This window comes from Meles meles, chromosome 3 (genome assembly GCF_922984935.1).
Source record: "Meles meles chromosome 3, mMelMel3.1 paternal haplotype, whole genome shotgun sequence".
Taxonomy (NCBI): Eukaryota; Metazoa; Chordata; class Mammalia; order Carnivora; family Mustelidae; genus Meles; species Meles meles.
This window is the reverse complement of record NC_060068.1, coordinates 96,767,718-96,793,820: the sequence shown is the minus strand read 5'-3', so window position 1 is coordinate 96,793,820 and position 26,103 is coordinate 96,767,718. Positions and strand designations below refer to the sequence as shown.

At 36.3% G+C, this 26,103-nt stretch overlaps 1 protein-coding gene and 1 long non-coding RNA gene across 6 annotated transcripts in view; one reads left to right on the top strand and one right to left on the bottom strand.

Annotated features, from left to right (window-relative positions):
* The window catches only part of MAP3K1 (mitogen-activated protein kinase kinase kinase 1), an 80,347-nt gene that overhangs the window by 46,879 nt on the left and 7,365 nt on the right, over positions 1–26,103 (top strand). For all 4 annotated transcript variants that reach the window (XM_045998637.1, XM_045998638.1, XM_045998639.1 and 1 more), the window contains exons 3-14: positions 2,846–3,046; positions 6,504–6,704; positions 7,106–7,222; positions 7,583–7,731; positions 14,447–14,568; positions 15,177–15,258; positions 15,363–15,546; positions 17,780–18,055; positions 21,829–21,950; positions 23,537–23,628; positions 24,089–24,278; positions 24,590–25,868. In XM_045998637.1, the coding sequence (XP_045854593.1) occupies positions 2,846–3,046; positions 6,504–6,704; positions 7,106–7,222; positions 7,583–7,731; positions 14,447–14,568; positions 15,177–15,258; positions 15,363–15,546; positions 17,780–18,055; positions 21,829–21,950; positions 23,537–23,628; positions 24,089–24,278; positions 24,590–25,868 (3,015 nt within the window). The remainder of the gene's footprint in view (positions 1–2,845; positions 3,047–6,503; positions 6,705–7,105; positions 7,223–7,582; positions 7,732–14,446; positions 14,569–15,176; positions 15,259–15,362; positions 15,547–17,779; positions 18,056–21,828; positions 21,951–23,536; positions 23,629–24,088; positions 24,279–24,589; positions 25,869–26,103) is intronic.
* LOC123937861 overlaps positions 17,065–26,103 on the bottom strand; it is a 55,879-nt gene continuing 46,840 nt past the window's right edge. For both annotated transcript variants that reach the window (XR_006817631.1, XR_006817630.1), the window contains exons 3-4: positions 19,275–19,415; positions 17,065–17,300 (exon numbers count right to left, since the gene is read on the bottom strand). This is a non-coding gene — a long non-coding RNA (uncharacterized LOC123937861). The remainder of the gene's footprint in view (positions 17,301–19,274; positions 19,416–26,103) is intronic.

Here is a 26,103-nt window from a genome sequence, read left to right as displayed (position 1 = left end):
GATGCCCAGGGTTTGGGAAAGAAAACTTAGCTAGCTAGGATTAGGAAAGAAAGGTATTCTCTATCCTTTGCCATGACTATTTTCTTTTAAAGTATACAAATACTTTGAAATGTGCTCATCTTTCTTATAAAAGAAGTAGATCTTGATTTTTAAGTTTCCCAGTATCAGTTTGTATCCGCAGGTTTTTATTTGCTTTTTGTTTGTTCTTTATAAGTAAAGACAAGATTTATTAGATTTGGGGGAGGGCAAAAGGATGGTGGGTATAATAAAAGTTACTGGGCAAGCTACTCATTTGACAATTGAAACCTTCCAGTTGTATGATCATCTAGCCCTACATTTATCCCACTTGCCCTTTTTTTTTTTTTTAAAGAGAGGAGGTGGGAGGAGCAGAGGGAGAGAGAATCTTACACAGGTTTCATGCCCAGTGCAGAGCCCGACATTGGGCTCAGTCTCACAACTCTGAGATCATATCTGAGCTGAAATCAAGAGTTGGATGCTTAACCAATTGAGCCACCCAGGTGTCCCCCACTTGCCTATTTAAGTTTAAATTTAAATATAAATTAGTTAGGGATGCCTGGGTGGCTCAGTGGGCTAAAGCCTCTGCCTTCAGCTCAGGTCGTGATCTCAGGGTCCTGGGATCAGGCCCCGCATTGGGCTCTCTGCTTAGCAGGGAGCCTGCTTCCTCTTCTCTCTCTCTCTGCCTGCCTCTCTGCCTGCTTGTCTGTCAAATAAATAAAATCTTTTTAAAAATAAATATAAATTAGTTAAATATAAGTAAGTAAAAATTTTGTTCCTCAGCCACATTAGCCATGTTTCTAATGCTCAGTAGCCATATAGACTTCCCTCATCACTGAGCTGTGTTCTGTCTTGCACACTCTACCCAATGGTGCTAACCTACATGGAGCTAATATAGAATATATTTAATTGTTCTTTTATATACCAGCTTTTATGCTAAGCTACCATATTACCCATGAGTCCTTTCCTTTCCAGCTAAGCTTCCACATTCCTTCCATTTGTTTTTCATATGAAGTAGTATGGTGAGAACCCCCCACTGTTGCAGTAATCATGTCAGAGGATGCAGATGAAGAAATCAGGGATTCATCTTAGAAAAGAGAAAGTTCTATTGAAAACATCTTATAGAAGGGATAAATTTCTGCCCAATTAATATAAAGAATCTTTGAGTAGTTTAAACCATCTGAAGTTTGAATGTGCTTTCTGGAGCTCCTTGTGCGATGGAGAGTCCAGATCTTTTGAGAATACCATAAAGCAGAAATCACAACTTTTTTAAAAAGAAGCCAAAAAAGCCAATCCTTTATGACATATAAACTAAGGACATTCAGTTATCTAAGGCTAAATTCTGTTTTTTCTCACTGTCCCCTTTCCATCAAATTCTTAAGTACGTTATCTGTGTATAGGACAGAGGTAAAGAGGGAAGAGATGTATGGAATAAGACATACAACTTAATAGTCCTTAAATTCAGTTATGCTACCCTACATCTCACAGTTTACAGATTTCATATTACCCTTAAGAGGTTTATAGTCTACTTGGAGACTCTGCTTTTGTTTGTTTTTATTATGTTTTATGTAGTTTAAATCAGGTCCTTCTTAAAATGTGAGGTATAAATATCTCCAATTATGAAAATGGAACTTAAAAAAATAAAGGCATGAAGTATCATGGAACAATATGTGACTGTATGCCAAATGTGTAGAGTGGGCAGAGAACAGTAACAACTTAGAAGAAAAATGTCAGGCTGACAAAGTTAAGTGCACATCTGTAAAAGGTAGGATTTTAACCGACCCTTAAAAGATGGGAATTTTGGGATGCCCGGGTGGCTCAGTTGTTACACATCTGCCTTTGGCTTGGGTCATGATCCCAGGGTCCCAGGATCGAGTCCCACATCGGGCTCCCTGCTCAGAGGGGAGTCTACTTCTACCTCTCCTACTCTCCCTCCTTGTGTTCCGTCTCTGGCTGTGTCTCCTCTCTCTCTTAAATAAAATAAAATCTTTAAAAAAAAAAAAAAAAGATGGGCGTTTTTACCAGGTGAAGGAATGCTGCCTGGTGTGCTATAGGCTGGAGATGTGATTAGCAGGGAGAGTGGAAGATGACAGGTTAGTCATGTTTGGTAGGCACATCAGCAGGCTAGTAGAATAAAACAGTAGTGGGAGAAAGACAGGGAAGGTTGGCTAAGGGTACAGGGTTTGATCTTTTGGTCAGAGCTAGATTAGGTCTGTTGAGAAAAAACAGGTCTTGCAAGCTGCCTTTCTGCTTGAGACATTGCTCTTTAAATGTGTAGTTTCCTTTGATGATTTTGAAATACATGTCTAAACTACTGTAATAAAACATTGTATTAAAAAAAGGCAAAATGATTTTATATTAAACTATTTGGGCATTTAAATTATGCCCATTATTGTTTTCAAGATCCTGCATTTTCTCAATAGAAATGAAAAAGAAAACATCTCCTTGAATCTAGTTGAATAAATTAACTGTAGAATCTAGTTGAATAAATTAACTGTAGAAATGTAACTGTAGAAGAACGTTTGTTTACTAACCTATGATTATTGATTTTGAGTGTTAAGTGATTAAGGGGACATAATAACAGATAATACTAAGTTCTAAAATTATGTATAACATTTTAACTAGTGATAAAGCCTAAATGAATGAAATCTGTGGGTAAAAATAGTCTTAACATTTATTGTTTGAAGTAATACTAAATAAAAGTTGATAAATTGTTATATTTGTATAACATTGTGTAATGAAAACTTGAGTTCATTTTTTGGTCTGTTGTGTTTAATTTACTTAGTTTTTTATATTGTTAAGTAATCAGAATATTGGAATTTTAATTTAGGTGGTAAAACCAATCCCTATTAAAGGAGATGGTTCTGAAATTCACAACTTGGCAACTGAGTCACAAGGAGAGGGCCAGGCGAGTACCACGTCACCCGCTCCCAAAGGCCGACGTAGTCCTTCTCCTGGCAGCTCCCCATCGGGTCGCTCAGTGAAGTCGGAATCTCCAGGAGTTCGGAGAAAAAGAGTTTCCCCAGTGCCTGTAAGTTAATGTTTCAACGAGTATATTAAGTTTCTGTAATTTTTTCATACATTTATAACACAGAAAAGATTGGCTAGCCATCTGTTAGAGCAGCATTTCTCCAAGTATAGTCCACAGACCCTTGGTTGAGGGAAGAGCACAGGTCCTGAGACCTTTTCTGTGGATCCATTAGATCAAAACAAATTTTGTAATAAAACTGAGATCTCACTTGCCTCTTCAACTGCATAAACATTTACAGTGGTGGGTAAAGCTGATGAATTCACCTAAATTAAGGCTATGACCACAGGAATCAGGGTATTTTGGTCAGACATTTTCCTTAAGACAAGTTAAGTGAAGGAAGGAACTTCAAGAAAGAAAATTGAACTGTTTTTTCACCAGGGAGTTTAGAATTTCAGGAAGCTCATATCCACCACTATAAACTTGACAGTTTCCCAATACCTGAATTTTCTAACAAGATTGGTGATGTTACCAAATGTGACTTTTTTTTAATGTATTGCACAGCAAAATGCATAAACATTTAGGAAATCTGCATAACTTGGTGAACCAGTATTTTCTTAATGACCGATGCATGATGAAACAAAATCATCCTTAGGTAAATGATCCATTCAAATTGTGAAAGATAGACCATCTGGATTTTCATGTGTAACAGTAGGAAGAGTTTGTTGATGTGGTTTCAGATTTCATATCCCAGTCTTGGGACTGGTATCAAAGAAGAGTGTTCATAATTATTGGAAGAGTCTTTTAAAATACCTTTTCCAGCTGCATATATTTGTGAAGCCACATTTTCTTCATGTACTTTAACTAAAATGTCATTATCACAGCAAACTCAATGCAGAAGTGTGGATGAGAATCCAGCTGTCTTCTATATTAAATCAGACATTAGAGAGATTTGCAAAATGATAGGTGCTAACTTTCTGAGAGAGAAAGACTTCTAGTGGCAGAAATACAAGTTAAAATTTACTTTCTGAACTTGAAGAGCAAAGAGCAAATGAGTGGGTGGTAGAATGACTAAGATCATGACCACAGGGGGTATCTGGTTTTCCTGTGATCAGCATATAAATCCTTCCAAAAGTAAATTTTAAGTAAATTTTTTTACATTAAAGTCCAAACTACCTAACAGTATTTATTGGCTTTATGTTGACACATCTTTAAATGAGCCATTCTTTTTAAACTTAAAACAAGAACAACCTTGTTTTTGCTTATGAATCTGTAAATTAGGCAGGGCTCAGCAAGAATGACTTATGTCTGGTCCTCATGGTATCTGCTGAAGCTGGAATATCCAAGATGCTTCCTTACTCATGTGTCTGGTGCTTCAGCTGGGATACCAGAACAGTTGGAGGCTGTTGGCATCTCTTCCTCATAGCATGGAAGTTAGGTTGCAACACCAAGTTTTGCAAACTAGGAGAGCATGGAACAGATTCTCTGTCTTCAGAGGGAACCCTGCTGACACACCTGTTCTTGGACTTCTAGCCTCTGGAACTATGAGACCAAAAAAAAAAGTGTTATCAAGAGGGCAAGTCCAGTGTGGAAGCTTTTATCAAGCTGCCTTGTTTCCTAATGCCTTATTGCCCAAAGGTAGTTACATGCTAGTTGCATATCCAGAATCAGTGTGGTGGGGGACTACACAAGGGTGTAAATACAGGGAGGTATGGTTTATAGGGGCCATCAAAGTATAAAAGTCTACCACAAGTATATATAGAATTGCATTTCCCCTTCACTCCCCCACTTTAGGATATATGTTAGTCAAAATTACCTCTCATTCTTTTTATACCAAGTTTAGCATTTCATTATCTTGATAAATCATACTTTATTTAATGAACTGCATACTAATGGACATGTATATTCCTTCTTTTCATTACTAAAAAAAACAGTTCTGCAAACATACTTTTTATGCATATGGCATTTTACACATCTGTGAGCATACCCGTAGTCTGAATACTTAGGTCATATAGCATGTACATATGTACTTGTTTTTTCTTTTTAAGTAATGGCTGGATTGAGATATAATTCCCGTACTGTGCAATTCACCTGTTTAAATTGTACTATTCATTGCGTTTTGGTCTATTCAAAGTTACAGCCATCACTATAGTCAACTTTAAAACATTTCCATCACCCCAAAAAGAAACCACAGACCAATTAGCAATCTCTGCCCAGCCCTTGGCAACTATTAATCTGCTTTCTTAGTCTATATATAATTTGCCTGTTCTAGTTATTTCATAAATAGTAAATGGAATCATTCAGTATACGTGGTGCTTTTTTTATTGGTTTCTGTCACTTATCATCATGTTTTTGAGGTTCATCCATAGTATAACTTGTACCAGTACCCCATTTGGGTTTTTTTTTTTTTTGGTTTTTCTGTCCCGCCCCCCCACAAAATATGTTCGTTTATCAATGTGTGGGTTGATTTTTGCGACATACATATTTTAACATAAAAATATTAGTTATGCACATTCATGGGGTTTGTTTGTTTAACATTCAAAACTAATTTCTGATTGACCCAGTTCTCTGTAATTCTGTCTGGAGTTACTTCATTTTTAACTATAGAGTAACAGTCTTTTGTATGGATAAACACATTTGGTTTATCCATTTGTTAGTTGCTGGACTTCTGGGTTGTTTCCACTCTTTGGTTATTATGAGTAATGCTGTTTGGAACACTTGTGTACAGATCTCTTTGTATCTTTTCACCTCTCTTGGGTTTACACCTGAAGGTGGAATTGCTAGCTTGTGTTTTCCAAAGCAGCTGTACCATTTTATTTTCCCACCAGCGCTGTATGAGGGTTCTAATCCCTCATGTTCTCACTAACATTTATTATCTTTAGCAATTAAACGAGGCATCAAAAAGGACTAGAATTCCCCCTGGGCATTGATGTAGAAAGTCCAAGTTCTAGGGGAATCAATGGGATGGAATGAGTGATATATATCACCTTCACCACAGGAGATTTTGTCTGCCTTCAGTGAAATGTCTTAATCTGGGGAAAGTCACTTAGTAGTTCTCTATAGAATATACCACAGGAGGAATTCCATGGTAGTTATAAATTACCAGTTGCAAAGAGCCTTTAGTAACATGTTAAGTGGAAGCCAGGAAATTGGATGTTTAATTTTTATCACTAGAAACAATTCATTTTGCTTGCTTATGGATGAATTTTTATGTTTTTAATCTTGGGTTACCTGATACTTTTCAAAGAACTCAAATATTTACATTTTGTAAAATTATCACATAGTTGTCTCACTTGGCCAAATATTTGTCATTAGTTATAAGGATGACTGAGATTTTAGTTTACTTGTGATGCATATGTCAGATAAGCATTTGCAAAACACATTTTGTCCCATTATATTTTGGAGCATTTTTTCAGAATATAAAATGCCACGTGGCCATATCTGGTATGACCCTTTTGGAGGTCATTGATTCTTATCAAGAAGTAAGTAATATACCTAACACAAAAACAACGTTGTGAAGTTTCAGAGTGGGCGAATCACACCACCTCGAAGAGCCCCTTCACCAGATGGCTTCTCACCATATAGCCCTGAGGAGACAAACCGCCGTGTAAACAAAGTTATGCGGGCCAGGCTGTACTTACTGCAACAAATAGGACCCAACTCTTTCCTGATTGGAGGAGACAGCCCAGACAACAAATACCGGGTGTTTATCGGGCCTCAGGTAGGATCTTTCACCATTTTACGTTTTATTAGTATCTGGTATTAACTCAAATGTATGTACTATAACAGTTTAAATTTAGATCAGTTAATTCTCTTTTGTTAACTAAAGTGAATTTAAAATATATTTTGGGCTAATAAACATTTTTATTTGATGTATTTGTGAAGTCTCTAGTATGACTCAATATACTTCAGACCACAAATCTGATTTAATAAATTCACCAAAAATAAGAGATTAAGTCATAGTGTAGACTTTTCTTACATATCCTTATATACTTTACTATGTAAGAATAATGAAGCAAATTAACAGAAACATTGTTAAACTTGGAAATTTTTAAAAAGTGATCATTTTAGGAATTCTAATGGAACCACAGATTACCGATAAATTCTCTTATAACTCTTTAGAACTGCAGCTGTGGCCGTGGAACTTTTTGTATTCATCTGTTGTTTGTTATGCTCCGGGTGTTTCAACTAGAACCTTCAGACCCAATGTTATGGAGAAAAACTTTAAAGAATTTTGAGGTAATTTTTAATAAATGCTTTAGAGTAAAACTGCTAACAGTTTTTTATGGCTCATTCCTGACAATTTCCTGTGAGCTATAAATGTAAATAGACATTTTGAAGGTGTGAAGATATTTAAGAATTATTTGAGATTTATCTCTTATAATCCACTGACTAGTTTTTTTCTTCCAGATTGAAAAGTAAACACTGACATGTTATAATAAATATTGTCCTTAGTAAGCTATCTATGTTCTTATTTTTGAAGCTCTTAAGATTGGCTTTATACAAAATTTATGAAATAAAAGACAATGGAACCTCTAGAACTCTTTATATGTATATTATAGTGCGAATATCATTGTTACTGTCTTTTTTCAATGTTAGGTTGAAAGTTTGTTCCAGAAATATCACAGTAGGCGTAGCTCAAGGATCAAAGCTCCATCTCGTAACACCATCCAGAAGTTTGTTTCACGCATGTCAAATTCTCATACATTGTCATCATCTAGTACTTCCACATCTAGTTCAGAAAACAGGTTAGTACAATTTAAGGAATTAAAAGCATTAATCCAGTGTTACTTTTTAATTATAGGGGTAATTTTTTATATTTACTTGTTAAGTTGCTCGAAAATAATTATTGAATCTTGGCTTTGAAGTTAAAATGAAGGGTAAACAATATTTAAAGGTCATCTGAGTATTTGTGTGTATACATACATATATACATACATATATATATGGACTTTTCATCCTGAAAAACTATGCTGTTGAAAAATGGCACCATAAAAATCAGAATATAATAGGCACTTCATAAGAAAAATCAGGTGGCAAGTATAAAATATAAGTGGCTACTGTTTATCAATCATTACTTTTTGCCAAGCACCTAATGTGGTTTCTCATTCTCTTCTTATACAGACCTCATTACATAGGTTTTACCACTCTTTGGCAGACAGTAAAGTTGAGCTACTGTGTAAAAAATACGTCTTTAGTTCTTTTATAAACAAATTATATACAAGCCAAAGTGGTTTTCCAAAATCAGTTTCCCATGTAGGACCTTAAATTGTATGACATCACTACTTCTTTCATAGATATTTTCACAGAATCCTCATTACAGGCTGTTTTATGTGTGAGGACACAAGGATACTCTTCTAAACAGATTAATCATTTGTAATTAGTGATATAGTAGCTGTTAATCACAGGTATTTAAAACCTTCAGTGGTTCTCAAACTCTTCCATTGCTTAGCTGCTAATAAGAACGAACACATAATGCTGAAGGATCTGAAATACAGCCCAAAATGACAGGTGTGAAAAAATTTTCAATTCTCATGTGAATTTTCTTTCTTTTCTAAGTTCTTTATTGTGTTCCTTCACTGGTAAATAAGAGTTTTTAAAATTACTCCAGAAAAGGAATGCTGCTTCTCTTAAAGGGCACTTCCTATATGTTTCCGAGGCACCTGTTTGAGAAGCACTGGTCTTAGTGATTAAGTCCCATCTTCATATCAGCAATTTTTTTTAAGTATTATTACTACTTCAAAATTGATGAAGAATGGAAAGAAATGAGGTCAAGGGATTTGTAAAGAAAAGAATGGAGTGGGGCGCCTGGGTGGTTCAGTGGTTTGGGCCTCTGCCTTCGGCTCGGGTCATGATCTCAGGGTCCTGGGATCAAGCCCCGCATCGGGTTCTCTGCTCAGTGGGGAGCCTGTTTCTCCCTCTCTCTCTGCCTGCCTCTCTGCCTACTTGTGACCTCTCTCTCTGTCAAATAAATAAATTTAAAAAAAATTAAAAAAATAAAAAGAATGGAGAGATCTATGGGAAAAGTAAATGTTTAAATTTTCTTATTTTTTATTAAATGAATTGATTTTAGAATTGCAGAGTTTTACAAGTTTTGGGGGGAATTCGAGATTTCTGGTTTACATGGTTTAGTGATAACTGAAGCCAAAAGAGGTCATGCAGCTCAGCCGAGCAAAGGAAGAACCAGAACCTCAGTATCTTGACTTCTAGTTCAGGGCTCTTTCTCTTACTCCTTATCTCTTGTAAATAGATGAAAAAGTGAGCTTTATTTCTTGAGCTTCATGACCCAAACTTATTCTGGAACCCTCCTCCTTTTGATTCACATTGCTACAGCCTTTTGCTTTGGAAAAGAAAAAAAAAATGTTTAAAACCAGATAGCCAGGGGCGCCTGGGTGGCTCAGTGGGTTAAAGCCTCTGCCTTCAGCTCAGGTCATGGTCCCAGGGTCCTGGGATCGAGCCCCGCATCGGGCTCTCTGCTTGGCAGGGAGCCTGCTTCCTCCTCTCTCTCTGCCTGCGTCTCTGCCTAGTTGTGATTTCTCTCTGTCAAAGAAATAAAAAATTAAAAAAAAAACACAAAAAAAACCCAGATAGCCAAAGTTAAAAATAGAAGGTTTCTCTCTAAAATAAATGAAGAGGGGTGCCTGGGTGGCTCAGTGGGGTAAAGCCTCTGCCTTCGGCTCAGGTCATGATCCCAGGGTCCTGGGATCGAGCCCCACATCGGGCTCTCTACTCCGCAGGGAGCCTGCTTTCTCCTCTCTCTTTCCGCCTGCCTCTCTGCCTACTTGTGATCTCTGTCTGTCAAATAAATAAAATCTTAAAATAAAATAAAATGAAGATACCCTCCAAATATGGACTGGCCATAATATGGAGGTTTTATTTATTCACTTGGATTAATATATATATGGGGGGGGGCACTGAAGCTGTCATCTTGATATACTGACATTATACTGTATAGGTAGGTTAATGTTTCATGTAACCACATATTTTTATATCTAAAGACTACAATAAAAATAAAACAGGAAATTTGTCTGGAGACCTGATTGCATTGTATTAATTTTAAATTATATAAGAAACAACAAAAGCCAGAATTGGGACAAAGTGAACCTAAGGTCTTAGTACATAAATGGGTAAAGGGCATGAAGAGAACATTCACAAATATGTTTTTTTAAAAAAACGTTTATATTTGTTGATGTAGTAAATGTACTTTTTTGACAAAAAATTTTAATCTGAGAAATGCATAAGATTTATATATATAACCCTGTCATAGTATTATGGAAAAAATTGAGAGCAGCTTAAATATCCAGTCAGGGAATGGTTAAAGTATACCCATATTAGGAATAGTTCATGCAGCAGCTATTGTTTTTTTTAAAAAAACATATTTTTTTCCAGACGGCTACAGAACTTGACATATGGTAAAGCAAATCCTTATACAAGAACTGAATTGTCTGACAAATTATCTCAATAAATCTATATAAATATCTAAGTATCTACACAAATATATAAATAAATCTTTTTTTAATGACCATTTCCTTAGTATGTTTGTTAGCTTCTTGAAATTCTTTTGTGAATGTTCTCTTCATGCCCTTTACCATTTATGTACTAAGACCTTAGGTTCACTTTGTCCCAGGATCATGATCTCCTGAGTGGAAGGCAGACGTTTAACTGACTGTTTAACCGACTGAGCCACCCAGGTGTCCCCATAATTTTTTAAAAAGATTTATTTATTTGAGAGGGAACGCAAGACAGCAAGCGACAACAGGGGAAGGGGCAAAAAACTGGGAATACACAATCCTGAGATCATGATATGCGCTGAAATCAAGAGTTGGATGCTTCTGGGGTGCCTGGGTGGCTCAGTTGGCTAGGCATCCAACTCTTGATTTCAGCGCATATCATGATCTCAGGATTGTGAGACTGAGCCTGGTCTCCGGCTCTGACTTTATCAGGGAGTCTCCTTCAGATTATTCCCAGTTTTTTGCCCCTTCCCCTGTTGTCGCTTGCTGTCTTGCGTTCCACTCAGGAGATCATGATCCTGGGGTCCTGGGATCAAGTCCCACATCGGACTTCTGCCTCTGTTGGGAGCCTTTTTCTCCCTCTGCCTGCTGCACCTCCTGCTTACTCTCTCTCTCTCTCTTTTTCTGACAAAGTATTTTAAAAAAAAAATTGTTTTTTTAAATTATGTAGTCTGAAGAATACTGAATGGCATGAAACTAAATCCAAATTATATAATACTATATGTTATGCCTGAATCTAATTTTTATATATAAAGGTATTGTGGGTGTATACACAATGAGTAAGAATTTTAATGGTTATTAACCGGTGGCATTATTATGGGTGACTTTAAATATTTCGGGCTTTAAGGTTCATCACCTTATAGCTGAAATAGCCATAGAGGATAAATGAATAAATGGGTAGGGCTGTGTTCTGGTAAAACTTTATTTACAAAAGTTGGTACAGGTTAATGTGATCCCCTTGTAGTATGCTAGTATCTGCTCTCTAGTCAAGTGACTTTACTTCTGAGAAAACTATGGTAAAAAGAAAATGTATAATGTATAAGAACTGGGCACAAAAATGTTTCTGCTGGTATCTTAAAAGGTGAAAATAGAGAAACAATTCATGCCCAGCAAAAAAAGGATGCTGAAGTCAGAAAAGCATTTGAGGGGTGCCTGAGTGGCTTAGTTGTTAAGTATCTGCCTTCGGCTCAGGTCATGATCCCAGGGTCCTGGAATCCAGCCCTGCATCAGTCTCCCGGCTCACGAGGAGGCCTGCTTCCCCCTCCCCCACTCCTCCTGCTTGTGTTCCCTCTCTTGCTGTCTCTTTCTCTGTCAAATAAATAAATAAAATCTTAAAAATTAAAAAAAAAAACTTTGAAAAAAAAAGCATTTGAGTGATAAGTTATACTTGCAATTGGACTAAATTGTGGAATTTTATTTTTTTCTTCTAAGTCAGTTGAATAATTTTTGGTGTAATTTGAAAGTTACTTGACCTGGGATCATCTCTGCCATTCATATGTTTATTATAGATTGTTGTAATTTCTGCCATGTGTCTTTTCGTTTTTATCATTACCACATACATATTTTGACAGCACTTCCCCATTCCACATAGCTCCATAATTATGAAAAGAGAAAAAGAGAAGGGGCAAATAATCAGGAGGGAAAGAGACTAGTATGTGTGCCTTCACCTCAGGAATCATGCATCATGACTTTGTTGCACCTGTTTGTTCAGCGTTTATGAAAGTTTTTTAAGCAAACTGTTATTTTGCTGTCTGTCATCCAGACTGTTTTTCAGGAACAATAGCTTAAGGTCGTAGAAGTGTAATATTAGGCCCAGAGAAAAGCCTAAGCCTTAGTAGAGACTCGAATTTGTTGGGGTAGGCAGAATATGAAATATTCTCCTCAAATTAAAACCTACCACAAACTGATTTTAATGGTCTTTGGCAGCTTAACATCTCAGGACCTATTCTGTATACTTAATGGAAATAATATTATTGATTTTTAAAAGCCACTTGTGACATCATGAAGGTTCAACAAAAACTTATAAAATATAAAACAAAACCCCTCTTTCCAGGCTGAGCTGCATACAAAATAATGTCGGGCTCTCTGCTTGGCAGGGAGCCTGCTTCCCTCTCACTCTCTCTGCCTGCCTCTGCCTACTTGTGATCGCTCTCTGTCAAATAAATAAATAAAATCTTAAAAAAAAAAAAAGGAAATAAAACTCTCCCTGCATTGTTTTTTTATATACATACACACACTCCTTAGTACTTCTCTCATCTTTGTTTTTTAAACAAATATAAATTTCATGCTTTAAATTTTGATCTGAAACTTTTTTTTTAAACTTTAGATACCAGGACGATCTTCCTGAGTCAGTACAAAAATACACACTACTTTCTTTTTATGGCTGTATAAGATAATGGAGATAGGACACAATTTATTTTGCCATTGCCGTGATTAATGGACATTTAGTACATACAACTTTTTGCCTATTAAATGCAATACATTTGCTTTGTTTATATATTCCAAATAACTGTAGGACAGCATCCTAGAAAATAGTTTTTTTAGGTCATGCATATATACATCAAGTAATTTAAGAAATACTAGCACATTCCGTTTCAAAAATTTCAGTTTTGGGCGCCTGGGTGGCTCAGTGGTTTAAGCTGCTGCCTTCGGCTCAGGTCATGATCTCAGGGTCCTGGGATCGAGTCCCACGTCGGGCTCTCTGCACTGAAGGGAGCCTGCTTCCCTCTCACTCTCTCTGCCTGCCTCTCTGCCTACTTGTGATCGCTCTCTGTCAAAATTAATAAATAAAATCTTAAAAAAAAAAACATTAAAAAAAAAAATTTGTTTTTACTCCCACCAGTGGTATATATGAGAACTTGTTTTCCTATGCCAAAATGAAGGCCAGATGTTACCAACTTACACAATTTGTGTCAACCAGATTATTAAAAAAATAAGATAGTTTCATTAATATGTGTTTGTAATTCAATTTTCATACTTAATTGTCTATTGGTGTTTTTCATTTCAATTGCTTTTTTATCTTTGCCCATTTTACTACTGAATTACTAGTATTTTTCTTACTGATTTTTAAAAGCACTTTGTGTATTAAGAGTGTTCGAATATATACAGTATACTTCAAATATACACAGTAACGTTGCAATTTTGCCATATATTGAAATTGTTCTATACAAGTTAGAATTCTGTCATGCTTTTTTCCCCCACCATATAGTATATTGTGGATGTTTTTGTCATTATTTATGAATGTCTTAGATCCTTTTTAAAAGCTTCGCAGTGTGGTGTACTATTTTTTTTTAACTTTCTTTTGATGTTCATTTGGTTGATTTTTTCCTTTATGCTAAATAATACTGCAGTGAAGATATACAGATATAGATATAGACACTCATTATTCTGTCTATTTCCTTATGATACATTCCTGGAAGTCTAGTTGAAGGGTTTTGCTTATTAACAAGGTGACATATGTTTCTAGCTTAGTTTCTAGGAAAGTTGGACCAGTTTATAGACCCACAAAAAGCACCTGTGATGGGCCTTCAGACTTATATGGATAGATGAGCTCTAAGATCCTTTTCAATAATTGAAATCTTGAATCTGTTGGCATATCACATTTCTTTATAGTCAACCTTATAGCAGTTGTTCAAAAGGTACAACTGCAGAATTGTGGGGCTACATAGGTTTCTAAGATTGTACTTCATATTTTGAATTGTGTTCATAGCAAGGGAAGGTTAACACATACCCATAATCTATAAATATTAGTGGTGTGACTCTTACTTAAAATTACTCTATAGCAACAGAAGAAATAAATATTTCTCAAATAGTTCTATAGAAGATGCTCCTAACAAGAATTTCTAATGAGTTTTTTTCATATCGTAAAGAATCCAAAATTGTTTTTAGCTGTGGTGTTAATTCTGCATTATATTCTTTGGCATTTAATGCTTTCCTTTCTCCTTCCTCACAGTATAAAAGATGAGGAGGAACAGATGTGTCCTATTTGCTTGTTGGGCATGCTTGATGAAGAGAGTCTTACTGTGTGTGAAGATGGCTGCAGGAACAAGCTGCATCATCACTGCATGTCAATCTGTATGTGGCTCTTTCTCTCCCTGTGCCTACTCAGCACAGTTACTTTAGGAGTTTTATTCTTTAGGATTTTAACATGACTTTTGGGGAGACTGGGGAGAGAAGAACAGAAGTATATCTTATGTAAACTTATGTAAAGTTTTCAATGAAATGGAGTTGAGGATCTCTTAGGAGATGAACTTTGTGAGCAAAGAAATGTAATATAGGGTGATACATGTAGTAATGGAAGGCATGCACAGAATTAAAAACATAATTCTTATCCGGAAAGTGTACGTGGAGGTGAGGAGGTAGAAAAAGACCTGGGCAGGCATGACAGGGTAATATGAAAGCAAGTTTTGGAATGACTTTACCAGGTAATCAAGTGGGCAGAATGTCCTAAAAAACAGTTAGCAAAATACATGTTGTAACAAAAAAAAAAAGCATATGCAAAAGGTACGTGCATCAGAATAATTTTACCTCTTGTGTTTGCCTGCTTCAGGCAAATACATCAAAGTATTTTTTGAGGTTCCTTTGCTATAAACCTGTACTAACCATTAGCAGCAATTATTACATACAACTATTTAATGTTAGGTATTTATATTTTTTGAAGTTTTTTTCCTTTAATTTTTCAGGGGCAGAAGAATGTAGAAGAAATAGAGAACCTTTAATATGTCCCCTTTGTAGGTCTAAGTGGAGATCTCATGATTTCTGCAGGTAACAGTTTTGAATTAATGATGTAGACATGTTTAATAAAAAGTAAAAATGTTCTGGAAGTGTTACTAAATTTTTTAACAAGCTTTTGTTAATTTTTCATTTAGCCACGAGCTGTCAAGCCCTGTGGATTCCCCTTCTTCCCTGCGAGCTGCACAGCAGCAAACCATACATCAGCAACCTTTGGCTGGATCCCAACGGAGGAGTCAGGAGAGCAATTTTAACCTTACACATTATGGAACTCAGCAGATTCCCCCTGCTTACAAAGATTTAGCTGAGCCATGGATTCAGGTAAATAGTTTTTATTCTTCATTTCTCAAATAAACCTTTATAGACCAATTAATTAGCTATCTCCCAGTTGTTCTAATTTAAGAAAGTACTTTTGCTTGCCTCCATCATGACTGATAATTTGGCTGAAAAATTTTACCTCTGGTATTAACACTCATCTGCTTATTACAGAGTTTAAACTTTGAACATTCTTGGAGCCTTACCTCCCATCTCTAGAAAAATCTCTTTCTGAACCATCAGACATCAGGATTATCTAAGGATAGAGGCTAGACTCCTTCAATGCTAACTTGTTCAAATGTTTAATCCCATTTCTACTAAGAATTTTCTGTCCTTTTTCTTTTTATTACCATTTAAACTCAGTTTCTCTTTTCTGTATCCTCATGGCATATAGTAGGTGCTTAATAATTGCTGAGTGGATGAATAAGGAAAAAAACATACAGCTTTTGCTTTATATTGGCCATTTTTATTTGGAAGGGCAGTTTCCATTTTTACTTTCTCTTCTGATAAAATCTTTTTTCTTAGTCGGTAAATTGAAATTTCTGTTGGTTGGTTGGATTCTAGTGATTTTCTTTGTTATTGTCTGCTTAGTCTATTATTTTTTATAAATGTAGAATCCCAAACTAAACAATGTCTCCAATAGTAGTGAAGTAAAATGTTTTCAATAAACTGTTAAATTCTTTTTAATACTATTAAATTGGTAAACAGACACACTGACTCATTCAGTTTGTCTCTTTTTAATGACTATTATAGTCCTGCAGCTTTTGAATTATTTTCTTAGCATGTAAGTAACCTATCATGAATCTAATAAAATTTGGAAACTTAAAAAACATAACTTTATCTGGTTCATTAATGGTATTGAAAACATAGGCCCTTACCCTGCCCCTTCATGAGTCCTCAAAAGAATTCTCAAAGTTGGTAGTCAGGAGCTACTGGATGCCATTCTTTCATGGTTTTTTGTTGTTGTTGTTTTTGTTTGTTTATTTTGCAATATCTGTGTTTTGGTGTTTTTTTAAATTTAATTTTATTTTTTCAGTGTTCCAAGATTCATTGTCTGTGGATGCCATTCTTTCAGGGCCAGTGGTAGTCAGTTTTGCTTAAGCTTTAGGCTGGACTGTGCTATCTACTAGTTTTTTATTAAGAATATGACATAAGACAGAATTAAGACTTAGGTCATGGTATGCTATTTAACACTGCATGCCAAGCATAAGTTGACTATTCTAGTTGATTTATTCTCCTTTCGTGTCACCTTGTAATGGAACACTTTTAAATCATCATTTATTTGCCCAAAAAATTCAGAAATTTTCATCTCTAAAATTCAGAAATTTTTCATAAGATATCTTGGGTCTTAAGTTTACTTTTTTATATATATATATATATATATATATATATATATATTCTTTTTTTTTCAGCATAACAGTATTCATTGTTTTTGCACAACACCCAGTGCTCCATATAAAACGTGCCCTCCCTATTACCCACCACCTGTTCCCGCAACCTCCCACCCCTGACCCTTCAAAACCCTCAGGTTGTTTTTCAGAGTCCATAGTCTCTTATGGTTCACCTCCCCTTCCAATTTTTTTTTTTTATAATTAAGTTTACTTTTAACTAATTGGCCCATAATGTCAAGACCATGTACCCTTTCTTTGCAGGCATGGTGATTTGCTGATTTGAACACAACTTTTTTTCTTGAGATTTTCCACTCCTTAGTTGTAGTTCCATCTATTTTGTTAAGGGTATTTTTTTTCCTTCACCTTTTTCTGCAAGACAAAAATCACATTTAAAGTTTTTGACTTAATCACTGTCATCTGTAGGAGAAATACTCTGTATCTCTTTGGACACTCCAGTGCCTTTTTTGATTTGGCTTTATCGTGCTTCAGTTTTTTTCTCTGTAACTAACCTTAATACAAAGTTGGGGTTCTAAACAGATTTTTTTTTTGTCATAAGTATGACAGTACAAAAACATACACATATCCATCTAATTACTTAATGAAGTTCACTCTTAATTTTGTTTACACCAATGAATGTTAAGGAGTTTGGGTAATTACCAGTTAAACTTGAATATAAAATTCCTCCTTCTGGTTTTTAAGTGGCTGGACATAATTTGAAACTGTAGATTGGTGGAGATTTTAAAAATATCCATGATTTTCCTTTAGTAATCAAAAATCATGCTTATTTTCAAATACTTAAGACTTACCAGTTTTTCTTCACATTGAATTCATTGTTTTTTTGACTACAGGTATTTGGAATGGAACTCGTTGGCTGCTTATTTTCTAGAAACTGGAATGTAAGAGAGATGGCTCTCAGGCGTCTTTCCCACGATGTTAGTGGGGCTCTGCTATTGGCAAATGGGGAGAGCACTGGAAATGCTGGGAGCAACGGTAGAAGCAGCCCAAGTGCTGGAGCCAGCGGGTCTTCCCAGACCAGTATCTCAGGAGATGTGGTAGAGGCATGCTGCAACGTTTTGTCAATGGTCTGTGCTGACCCTGTCTACAAAGTGTACGTTGCTGCTTTAGTAAGTAGTTTTATTACATAACCAAAGCATTATGGGTGGGTTTTTGTTTTGTTTAGAACTTGTAGATACCACTCTTAAGATTCAGTGAAACTACTTTACCTGAAATTTGGAAAATCCAAATTTTTATTCCATAATCCCAAGAAATTGCAGTTTTCTATTTAATCTCTTCACTTGGATTTTACTTGGGTTTTTTGTTTGTTTGTTTGTTTTTTTTTTTTTAATTTGACAGAGAGAGATCGCAAGTAGACAGAGAGGCAGGCAGAGAGAGAGAGGGAAGCAGGCTCGCCGCCGAGCAGAGAGCCCGATGCGGGGCTCGATCCCAGGACCCTGAGATCATGACCTGAGCCGAAGGCAGCGGCTTAACCCACTGAGCCACCCAGGCGCCCCTTGTTTGTTTGTTTTAAAGATCTTATTTATTTATTTATTTGACAGAGATCACAAGTAGGCAGAGAAAGGAGGAAGCGGGCTCCCTGCGGAGCAGAGAGCCCCGATGTAGGGCTCAAGACCATGACCCCAGCCAAAGGCAGAGGCTTTATTAACCCATTGAGCCACCCAGGCCCCCCTGGATTTTACTTGTCTTAACCTATTCAGGTTTTCTTATATGCTGGTTACTTTTCTCCCCTAAAATAGCCATGGCTTGCTGTTCCAATCTTTAAATCTTCCTAATAACCTTACACATGATCAAATTAAAAGTGCTTTATGGGATAGCAAGTGATCATAGTTCCTTTGATTTTTTAAAAAATTTTGACATTAGACATTAAGGAGAACTGATTATTAATAAACATTGTTGTACGGAAATTCAGGATCCTTTTCACAGAGGAGGGTTCCATGACATAGATAACAGAGTTGTTTTTCTAGTTGAAGCTGTTAAAAGTTGTTTTTCTGGAGTGGGATGGGATTAGGTTGTTTAATTTGTAATTTTGGAGGCTAAATTGACTTTCTCCATTTTGAGTATGTATATCTTTAGAACAGGATTTCTCAACCTCAGCACTCTTGACATTGAGCCAGATAATTATTTGTTGGGGGCAAGGGTGCCGTCTTGCGCTCTGTATGATGTTTAGCACCATCCCTGGCTTCTACCCACTAGGTATCAGTAGCAAACCTCTCTTCTCCCTCCCATCTCCTTCATGACAGCCAAGAATGTCTCCAGGCATTGCTGAGTGTCTCTGAGGGTCAAAACTGCCCCATTTCATGACGACTGCTTTAGAATAATTCTTACCTAGTTCTTTCTTCTTTTAAGTAGGCTCCAAGCTCAGGTTTTTAAAACTCATTAATCTCTCTGCTTCCACTCTCAGTCTTCTTGTAATCCATCCAGTAAGTACTATGCCCAGTGAATCTTCTTTTTGAGAGGTAATATAGCCTGATGGTTATGAACATGAATTTGGAGTTAGAACTGAGTGATTTCATAATTTATCATCCTAACTGGGGTACTTGAATAATCTGCTAGTTAAACTGGTACTAGCCTAGGCAATCTGAACATAAGATCAAGATTATAGAGACCTTAATTGAAATTCTGGTTCTTCCGTTTGCTGGTAGTGTGACTTTAGGACTCATTAAATTTCAACTTTCTCACATAAAATAATGAAAATATTACCTGTTAGGTTTGAAATGAGATTGTGTAAAACCTCTAGCCATAAAGTGTGGCACATTGTAAAGAACACTGACTATATAGTAGCCACCAATATTCCTTAAAGACCACTTTGGTTATTCCCTGGGTTAGAAACCCTTAGAGGATTAGCAGCATTTCCAAAAGATATTCCATGGCAATCTGGCAGGATTATGAAAACGTCCCCTGAGGGAAGAGTTCTCTGTTCAGTTAAAATTGATGAGCAGTGAATTACACAAGTTAAGTGGGTCTGTACACTGCAAGGCTTCTAGGAACCTTCAGTAAAATAATGTACATTAGGAATTTATAAGAGCAAGAAGTAGAATGCATTATTTCCCAAACTGTCTTACCATGGTCTAATTTTTTTCATGTAGAATATCCAGGGACCAGCATACTATAAAGACCAATGTTCTTGGCCCAACTTTTTACCCTTTTTTCTTACTGTTTTCCAACACAAACCTTCAGGCATACTTGACTGTTCAAAGGACTGCCTTACTGTCTGGTTGTTTCTTCCTAAGTTCAGATGGTTTCCCATCATCTAGTTTATGAACTGTGGAGGGAAAGGACTCTGAGAATCAGACTATACTCTTGATTCCTCTATAATTACTTAGTGTGCCATGCACAGTGGAAGCAGAAATGGCTCCATCCCTTAAAGCTCTCCATTCTCTTTCTTCCTTCCCTTTGTCCTTCCTGTTTTCCCCTCCCCTCCCTTGCCATATATAATTCTTTGCTGAACCATTTGAGAGTTATTTTTGGGCATCATGACATGACATTTTAGCTCAAATATTTTAGCGGGTAGCTTTTAAGAACAAATACATTCTTCTGTATAACCACAATGCAATCAGCAGACTCAGGAAATTTAGCATTAATAACAATATTATTATGTACTTAGGAAATCCATATTCAGATATCCCATTGTTGCAACAGTGTCCTTTATAGCTAAGCCACAGACTTTACTCAGTTTTTACCAGTTTTTCCATTAATGTCTTTTTTGTTCCAGGATCCAGTCCAGAAACTCACATTGCATTTAGTTACTGTACTCCCTTAATCTCTTCCCATCTGTGACAGTCTTTCCTCGTCTTGGATATATCTTTACATTTTTAAAGTTTGCTGGCCACTTATTTTGAAGAATGTCCCTCATTTGGGGCTTATCTGGTATTTTCTCGTGATTTTATAGAGTTTATGCATTTTTGTAAGTATATGAGAGGTTGGGGTGCCTGGTTGGCTCTGTCGATTAAGCATCTGCCTTTGGCTCAGGTCAAGATTCCAGGGTGCTGGGATGAAGTCCCACATCAGGCTTTGTGCTCAGCGGGCAACCTGCCTCTCTCCTTCTCCCTCTGCTGGCCACTCACCCTCCTTGTGTTCTCTGTCAAATAAATAAAATAAAATAAAATTAAATTAAATTAAAAAAAATGAGAGGTGGTGTGCCATTCTTAGTGCACTGTATCAAAACATATATGATGTTGATCTTATAGGTGATGCTGTCTTTCATCATTTGGTTAAGGAGATGTTTATTGGATTTCTTGCTAATAAAATTACTATTAATAAATGTCTTAGGGGAGATACTTTGAGGCTGCAAATATCCTCTGTTTCTCAAGAATTTTGCCCACTGATTTTAGCATTTGTCAGTGGATCTTGCCTATAGCAGTTATTATTATGGTGTTCTGACGGTGATTTTCTATTTCCCGTACTCCTTCTCTATTAATTAATTGGAATTCTTCTATCAAGAGAAACAAACTGTCTCTTCTCCCCCCATTTATGTATTTATTCAGTTTTTAAATTTATATCAATATAGACTGATGGGTATTTATTTTACCTGTATATTATAATCCAGTACTATCATCATTTAATTTGTTGCTTATATTATTTGAGCTTTGGCCGTTAGAAGCTCTTTTTTAACTTACTTTAAAATTCATTCTTCAAAAATTGCAGAAATAGTTCAAGAGTTTCCTTATACCCCACTGTTTATTCATATATATATATATAAACACACACATATATATATATCATGGATTATTTATATATAAATATATATTTACATCATGATTATTTGTGGATTACAATCCTTTCCTATCATAATTTATTTTATTAAATGGTCTCAGATTTTGCCAGGGTCTCTGATGCTTTTCAAATGCAGTTAAACTGACCTTCGGTTTTTTCTTCCCAGAAAACGTTGAGAGCCATGCTAGTATATACTCCTTGCCATAGTTTGGCAGAAAGAATCAAACTGCAGAGACTTCTCCGGCCAGTTGTAGACACCATCCTAGTCAAGTGTGCAGATGCCAATAGGTAAGGCCCTATTGATGAACTGCTTCAAACCCTCTTATATTAAAAGCCTAGCAACAAGCCTCACACCTGGTGAGTATTTGATACGTTTATTAAATGAGGCTTTGAATATTGTTTTCTAATACGAGATTTGAAGTTAAAATTTAACTCTTAAAGCTGTTGAACACTAGGGAGAAGGACTAATGACAAGTAAAAACCAGGCTAACAAACTGCATGGATAAACATTTTACTGTGTTGTGATTGATTTTCTTTTATCTTAAAGTAATATTCTTAATCTCAAGTCCAGTTCAAAGAACAGTAGGTGTTATTATATACATAATCTTACTTTAGAGAATGAGTTACACAGGATAGGAACCAATAAAATCATTGCATCTGCTTAAAAAAACAAACCGTTCCATATTTGCTGTGTAATGGAATTTTACTCTATGACAGTTGATGCTAAAAAAAAACCACACAGCATCAAATTCCATTTGGTCCTGCAATATCCTTAAAAACTGGCAAGGAACAAGAGTGATGCTAATTGGAGAGGTAAGGATAGTTAGGTAGAGAAATGAGTCATGATCATAGTAAAAACTAAGCTCTAATTGTGCTTTTATGAGACCAGTGGTTCACCCACTGCTCCTTTAATGAGCATAGCTGGCATTAAAGGTCGTTGGGCATTCTCACCTCTTTACAGTCCTGCCCATCTCAGGTGAGGAAGCACTGGATCTCCCATGTGCCTCTGCCATGACCCATTTGAAGCTCACTCAGCCCAACTTTTGTCTTCTTTCCTAAGTCACATGATGTAGTTTTAGGTTTGTAGCTGGTCTCAAATACTAGGTTCTTAGATTTGACTTCTCATTTCATGAAGTCTGTGCTTTGCCTCCATTGTTTTCTCCACACAAGCCTATGAACTGGAAGTATTAGAGACTGTCTTATTGCTTAGAGAGAATACTATAATACCTGAACATTAGGCAGATTAATAATTTGCAAAATGCATAGAAAAATTACTATTTTTCAGAATCAGAGTATATATTTTTCTGAGAACTTCATTGCTTTTGTGGCATTTGTTGTGTTGTGTGCTTTCCCAAATACTAAAATTAGGTTGTTTACTTGGTCCCTTCAATAACAGAACATTATAAAAAAAAAATATAGTAAAAAGAGTTTAAGGTATTTGGAACTCATTCAGGCTATATAAGAGAAATAAAGTTTTAGATGGGAAGGTTTTGTTTTTTTATTGTTTGTTTGTTTTGTTTTGTTTTGGGGGGGAAGGTTTTGTTTTTAATGCAAGAGATTCTTAATGAAAATTCAGAAATCAAAACAAGTATTTTTTATTTTAATGAAATAACCAAAATACGCTTTTTATCTGGTTTGCTATTTAAATCAGTACTTACTAAGAGCCACTAGTAAAAGTTCTGTGCTTAACACAAATGAGGTAATGAAATTAACCTTAAATAATGAATAGTATTAATGTGATTTTAGTGGTGGAAAAGCAAACACATGTGGAAGCTTTTTTTCCCACCTTTTCACATTAGCATTACATTACTTTTGTCCTTTTAATGTGCATTTTATCTAAGATCCAAGTCTGATGTTGCTTCTTTCATTTGTAGTCGTACAAGTCAGCTGTCTATATCAACGCTGTTGGAATTATGCAAAGGCCAAGCAGGAGAGTTGGCAGTTGGCAGAGAAATACTTAAAGCTGGTAATAACTTTTTACTTAATAATAATATAGCAGATCTTACCATTTTCCTTCGCCGACTGTCTAATCCTATAATCTTGATAGGGCAATTGTATACAGGATTTTGGAGTAATTATGTAAGTTGATTGAGTCAGCTAATGTTAGAAATATGAATTAATCTAAGAAATTCTTTTTTTTAAAACACATTTTCCTGAGAGAACACGGAGGGAGGGGCAGAGGGAGAGGGAGCAGACTCCCTGCTGAGCACAGAGCCAGACTTGGGGCTCAATCCTAGGACCCTGAGATGATAACCTGAATCAAACTCAAGAGTCAGCCATTTAAGCAACTGAGTCACCCAGGGAACCCCTAAGAAATTCTTAAAAGGAATATAATTAGAGTATTGTTCTTGACATTGTGCTATTTTGACCATGTTTTAGATTTTAATATCGCTGCTTTTCAATTATTTTTGCTTTCCTTTTCACAGGATCCATTGGTATTGGTGGTGTTGATTATGTCTTAAGTTGTATTCTTGGAAACCAAACTGAATCAAACAACTGGCAAGAACTTCTGGGCCGCCTTTGTCTTATAGACAGACTGCTCTTGGAATTTCCTGCTGAATTTTACCCTCATATTGTCAGTACTGATGTTTCACAAGCTGAGCCTGTTGATGTCAGGTAATTTTTCTTGCAAATATATTACTTTGTTCTTCCTTTCCACTCATCCCCACCCCCCTAAGGACATATTTTAGATTCATTAAAGACTCAGAAGCTATAGAACATATATATAGGTTACTAATACCTTGATCTTTGATTGATTAAAAAAACCTCAATTCTAGGCTATTTAATTAAAATTTAATAGATCCTTTGTTCTGAAATTACCTTTTTTCAGTGTGTAAGCTTTAAATTAGTACCTTTTTTATTTGCATATAGTTTGTAGTAATTTTGACTTGTCTAGTAATTGAATTTTTTTTTTTTTTTTCTTTCAGGTATAAAAAGCTGCTGTCCCTCTTAACCTTTGCTTTGCAGTCCATTGATAATTCCCACTCAATGGTTGGTAAACTCTCCCGAAGGATATATCTGAGTTCCGCAAGAATGGTTACTGCAGTCCCCCACGTATTTTCGAAACTATTAGAAATGCTGAATGTTTCCAGTTCCACTCATTTTACCAGGATGCGTCGTCGTTTGATGGCTATTGCAGATGAGGTGGAAATTGCTGAGGCCATCCAGCTAGGCGTAGGAGATGCTTTGGAGGGTCGACATGACAGCTTTTTACAGGTGGCTGTCCCAACCAGTTATCCAGAAACCACAGAGAACAGCTCCCTTGAGCGCACAGACCATTTAGAGAAAACTGGAAAAGGACTATGTGCTACAAAACTGAGTGCCACTTCAGAGGACATTACTGACAGGCTGGGCAGCATTTCAGTAGGACTTCCCAGTTCAACAACAATGGAGCAACCAAAGCCAATGGTCCAAACAAAAGGCAGACCCCACAGTCAGTGTTTGAACACCTCTCCTTTATCTCATCATTCCCCGTTAATGTTTCCACCCTTGTCAACTCCTTCTTCATCTGCCCCCTCAGCACCAGCTGGCACTGGAACGGATGTCTCTAAGCATAGACCTCAGGGATTCATTCCCTGCAAAATACCTTCTGCATCTCCTCAAACACAGCGCAAATTTTCTCTACAGTTCCAGAGAAACTGTTCAGAAAACAGAGACCCAGATAAATCTTCCCCCATCTTTACTCAGTCCAGACCCCTGCCCTCTAGTAACATACACAGGCCAAAGCCATCTCGACCTTCCCCAGGTAATACAAGTAAACAGGAAGAGGCCTCAAAGAATAGCATGACACTTGATCTGAACAGTACTGCCAAATGTGATGACAGCTTTGGCAGCAGCAATAACAGTAATGCTGTCATACCCAGTGATGAGACAGTGTTCACCCCAGTAGAAGAGAAATGCAGATTAGATGTCAATACAGAGCTCAACTCCAGTATTGAGGACCTTCTTGAAGCATCTATGCCTTCAAGTGATACAACAGTAACTTTTAAGTCAGAAGTTGCTGTGCTCTCCCCTGAAAAGGATGAAAATGATGATACCTACAAAGATGATGTGAATCATAATCAGAAGTGCAAAGAAAAAATGGAAGCTGAAGAAGAAGAAGCTTTAGCAATTGCCATGGCAATGTCTGCGTCTCAGGATGCTCTCCCCATAGTTCCTCAACTACAAGTTGAAAATGGAGAAGATATCATCATCATTCAACAGGATGTAAGTATAGTCTTCAAGTGATTAGAGAGTTTCCTTGCACCAAGCTAAAAGAAACCTAACTCAGAAATGATGCTTTTCACATGAGTTAATCGTGAGAAGCAGTTTTTCACATAGAGTTATACAACAGTTTTTTTATTGTTGCTTGACCACAAACACTACTTGCCTATTTGAAAGGCATTTCTGTAATGGTGATCCCTTCTGCATTTGACATTGGTCACCAACACTGTCCCTACAG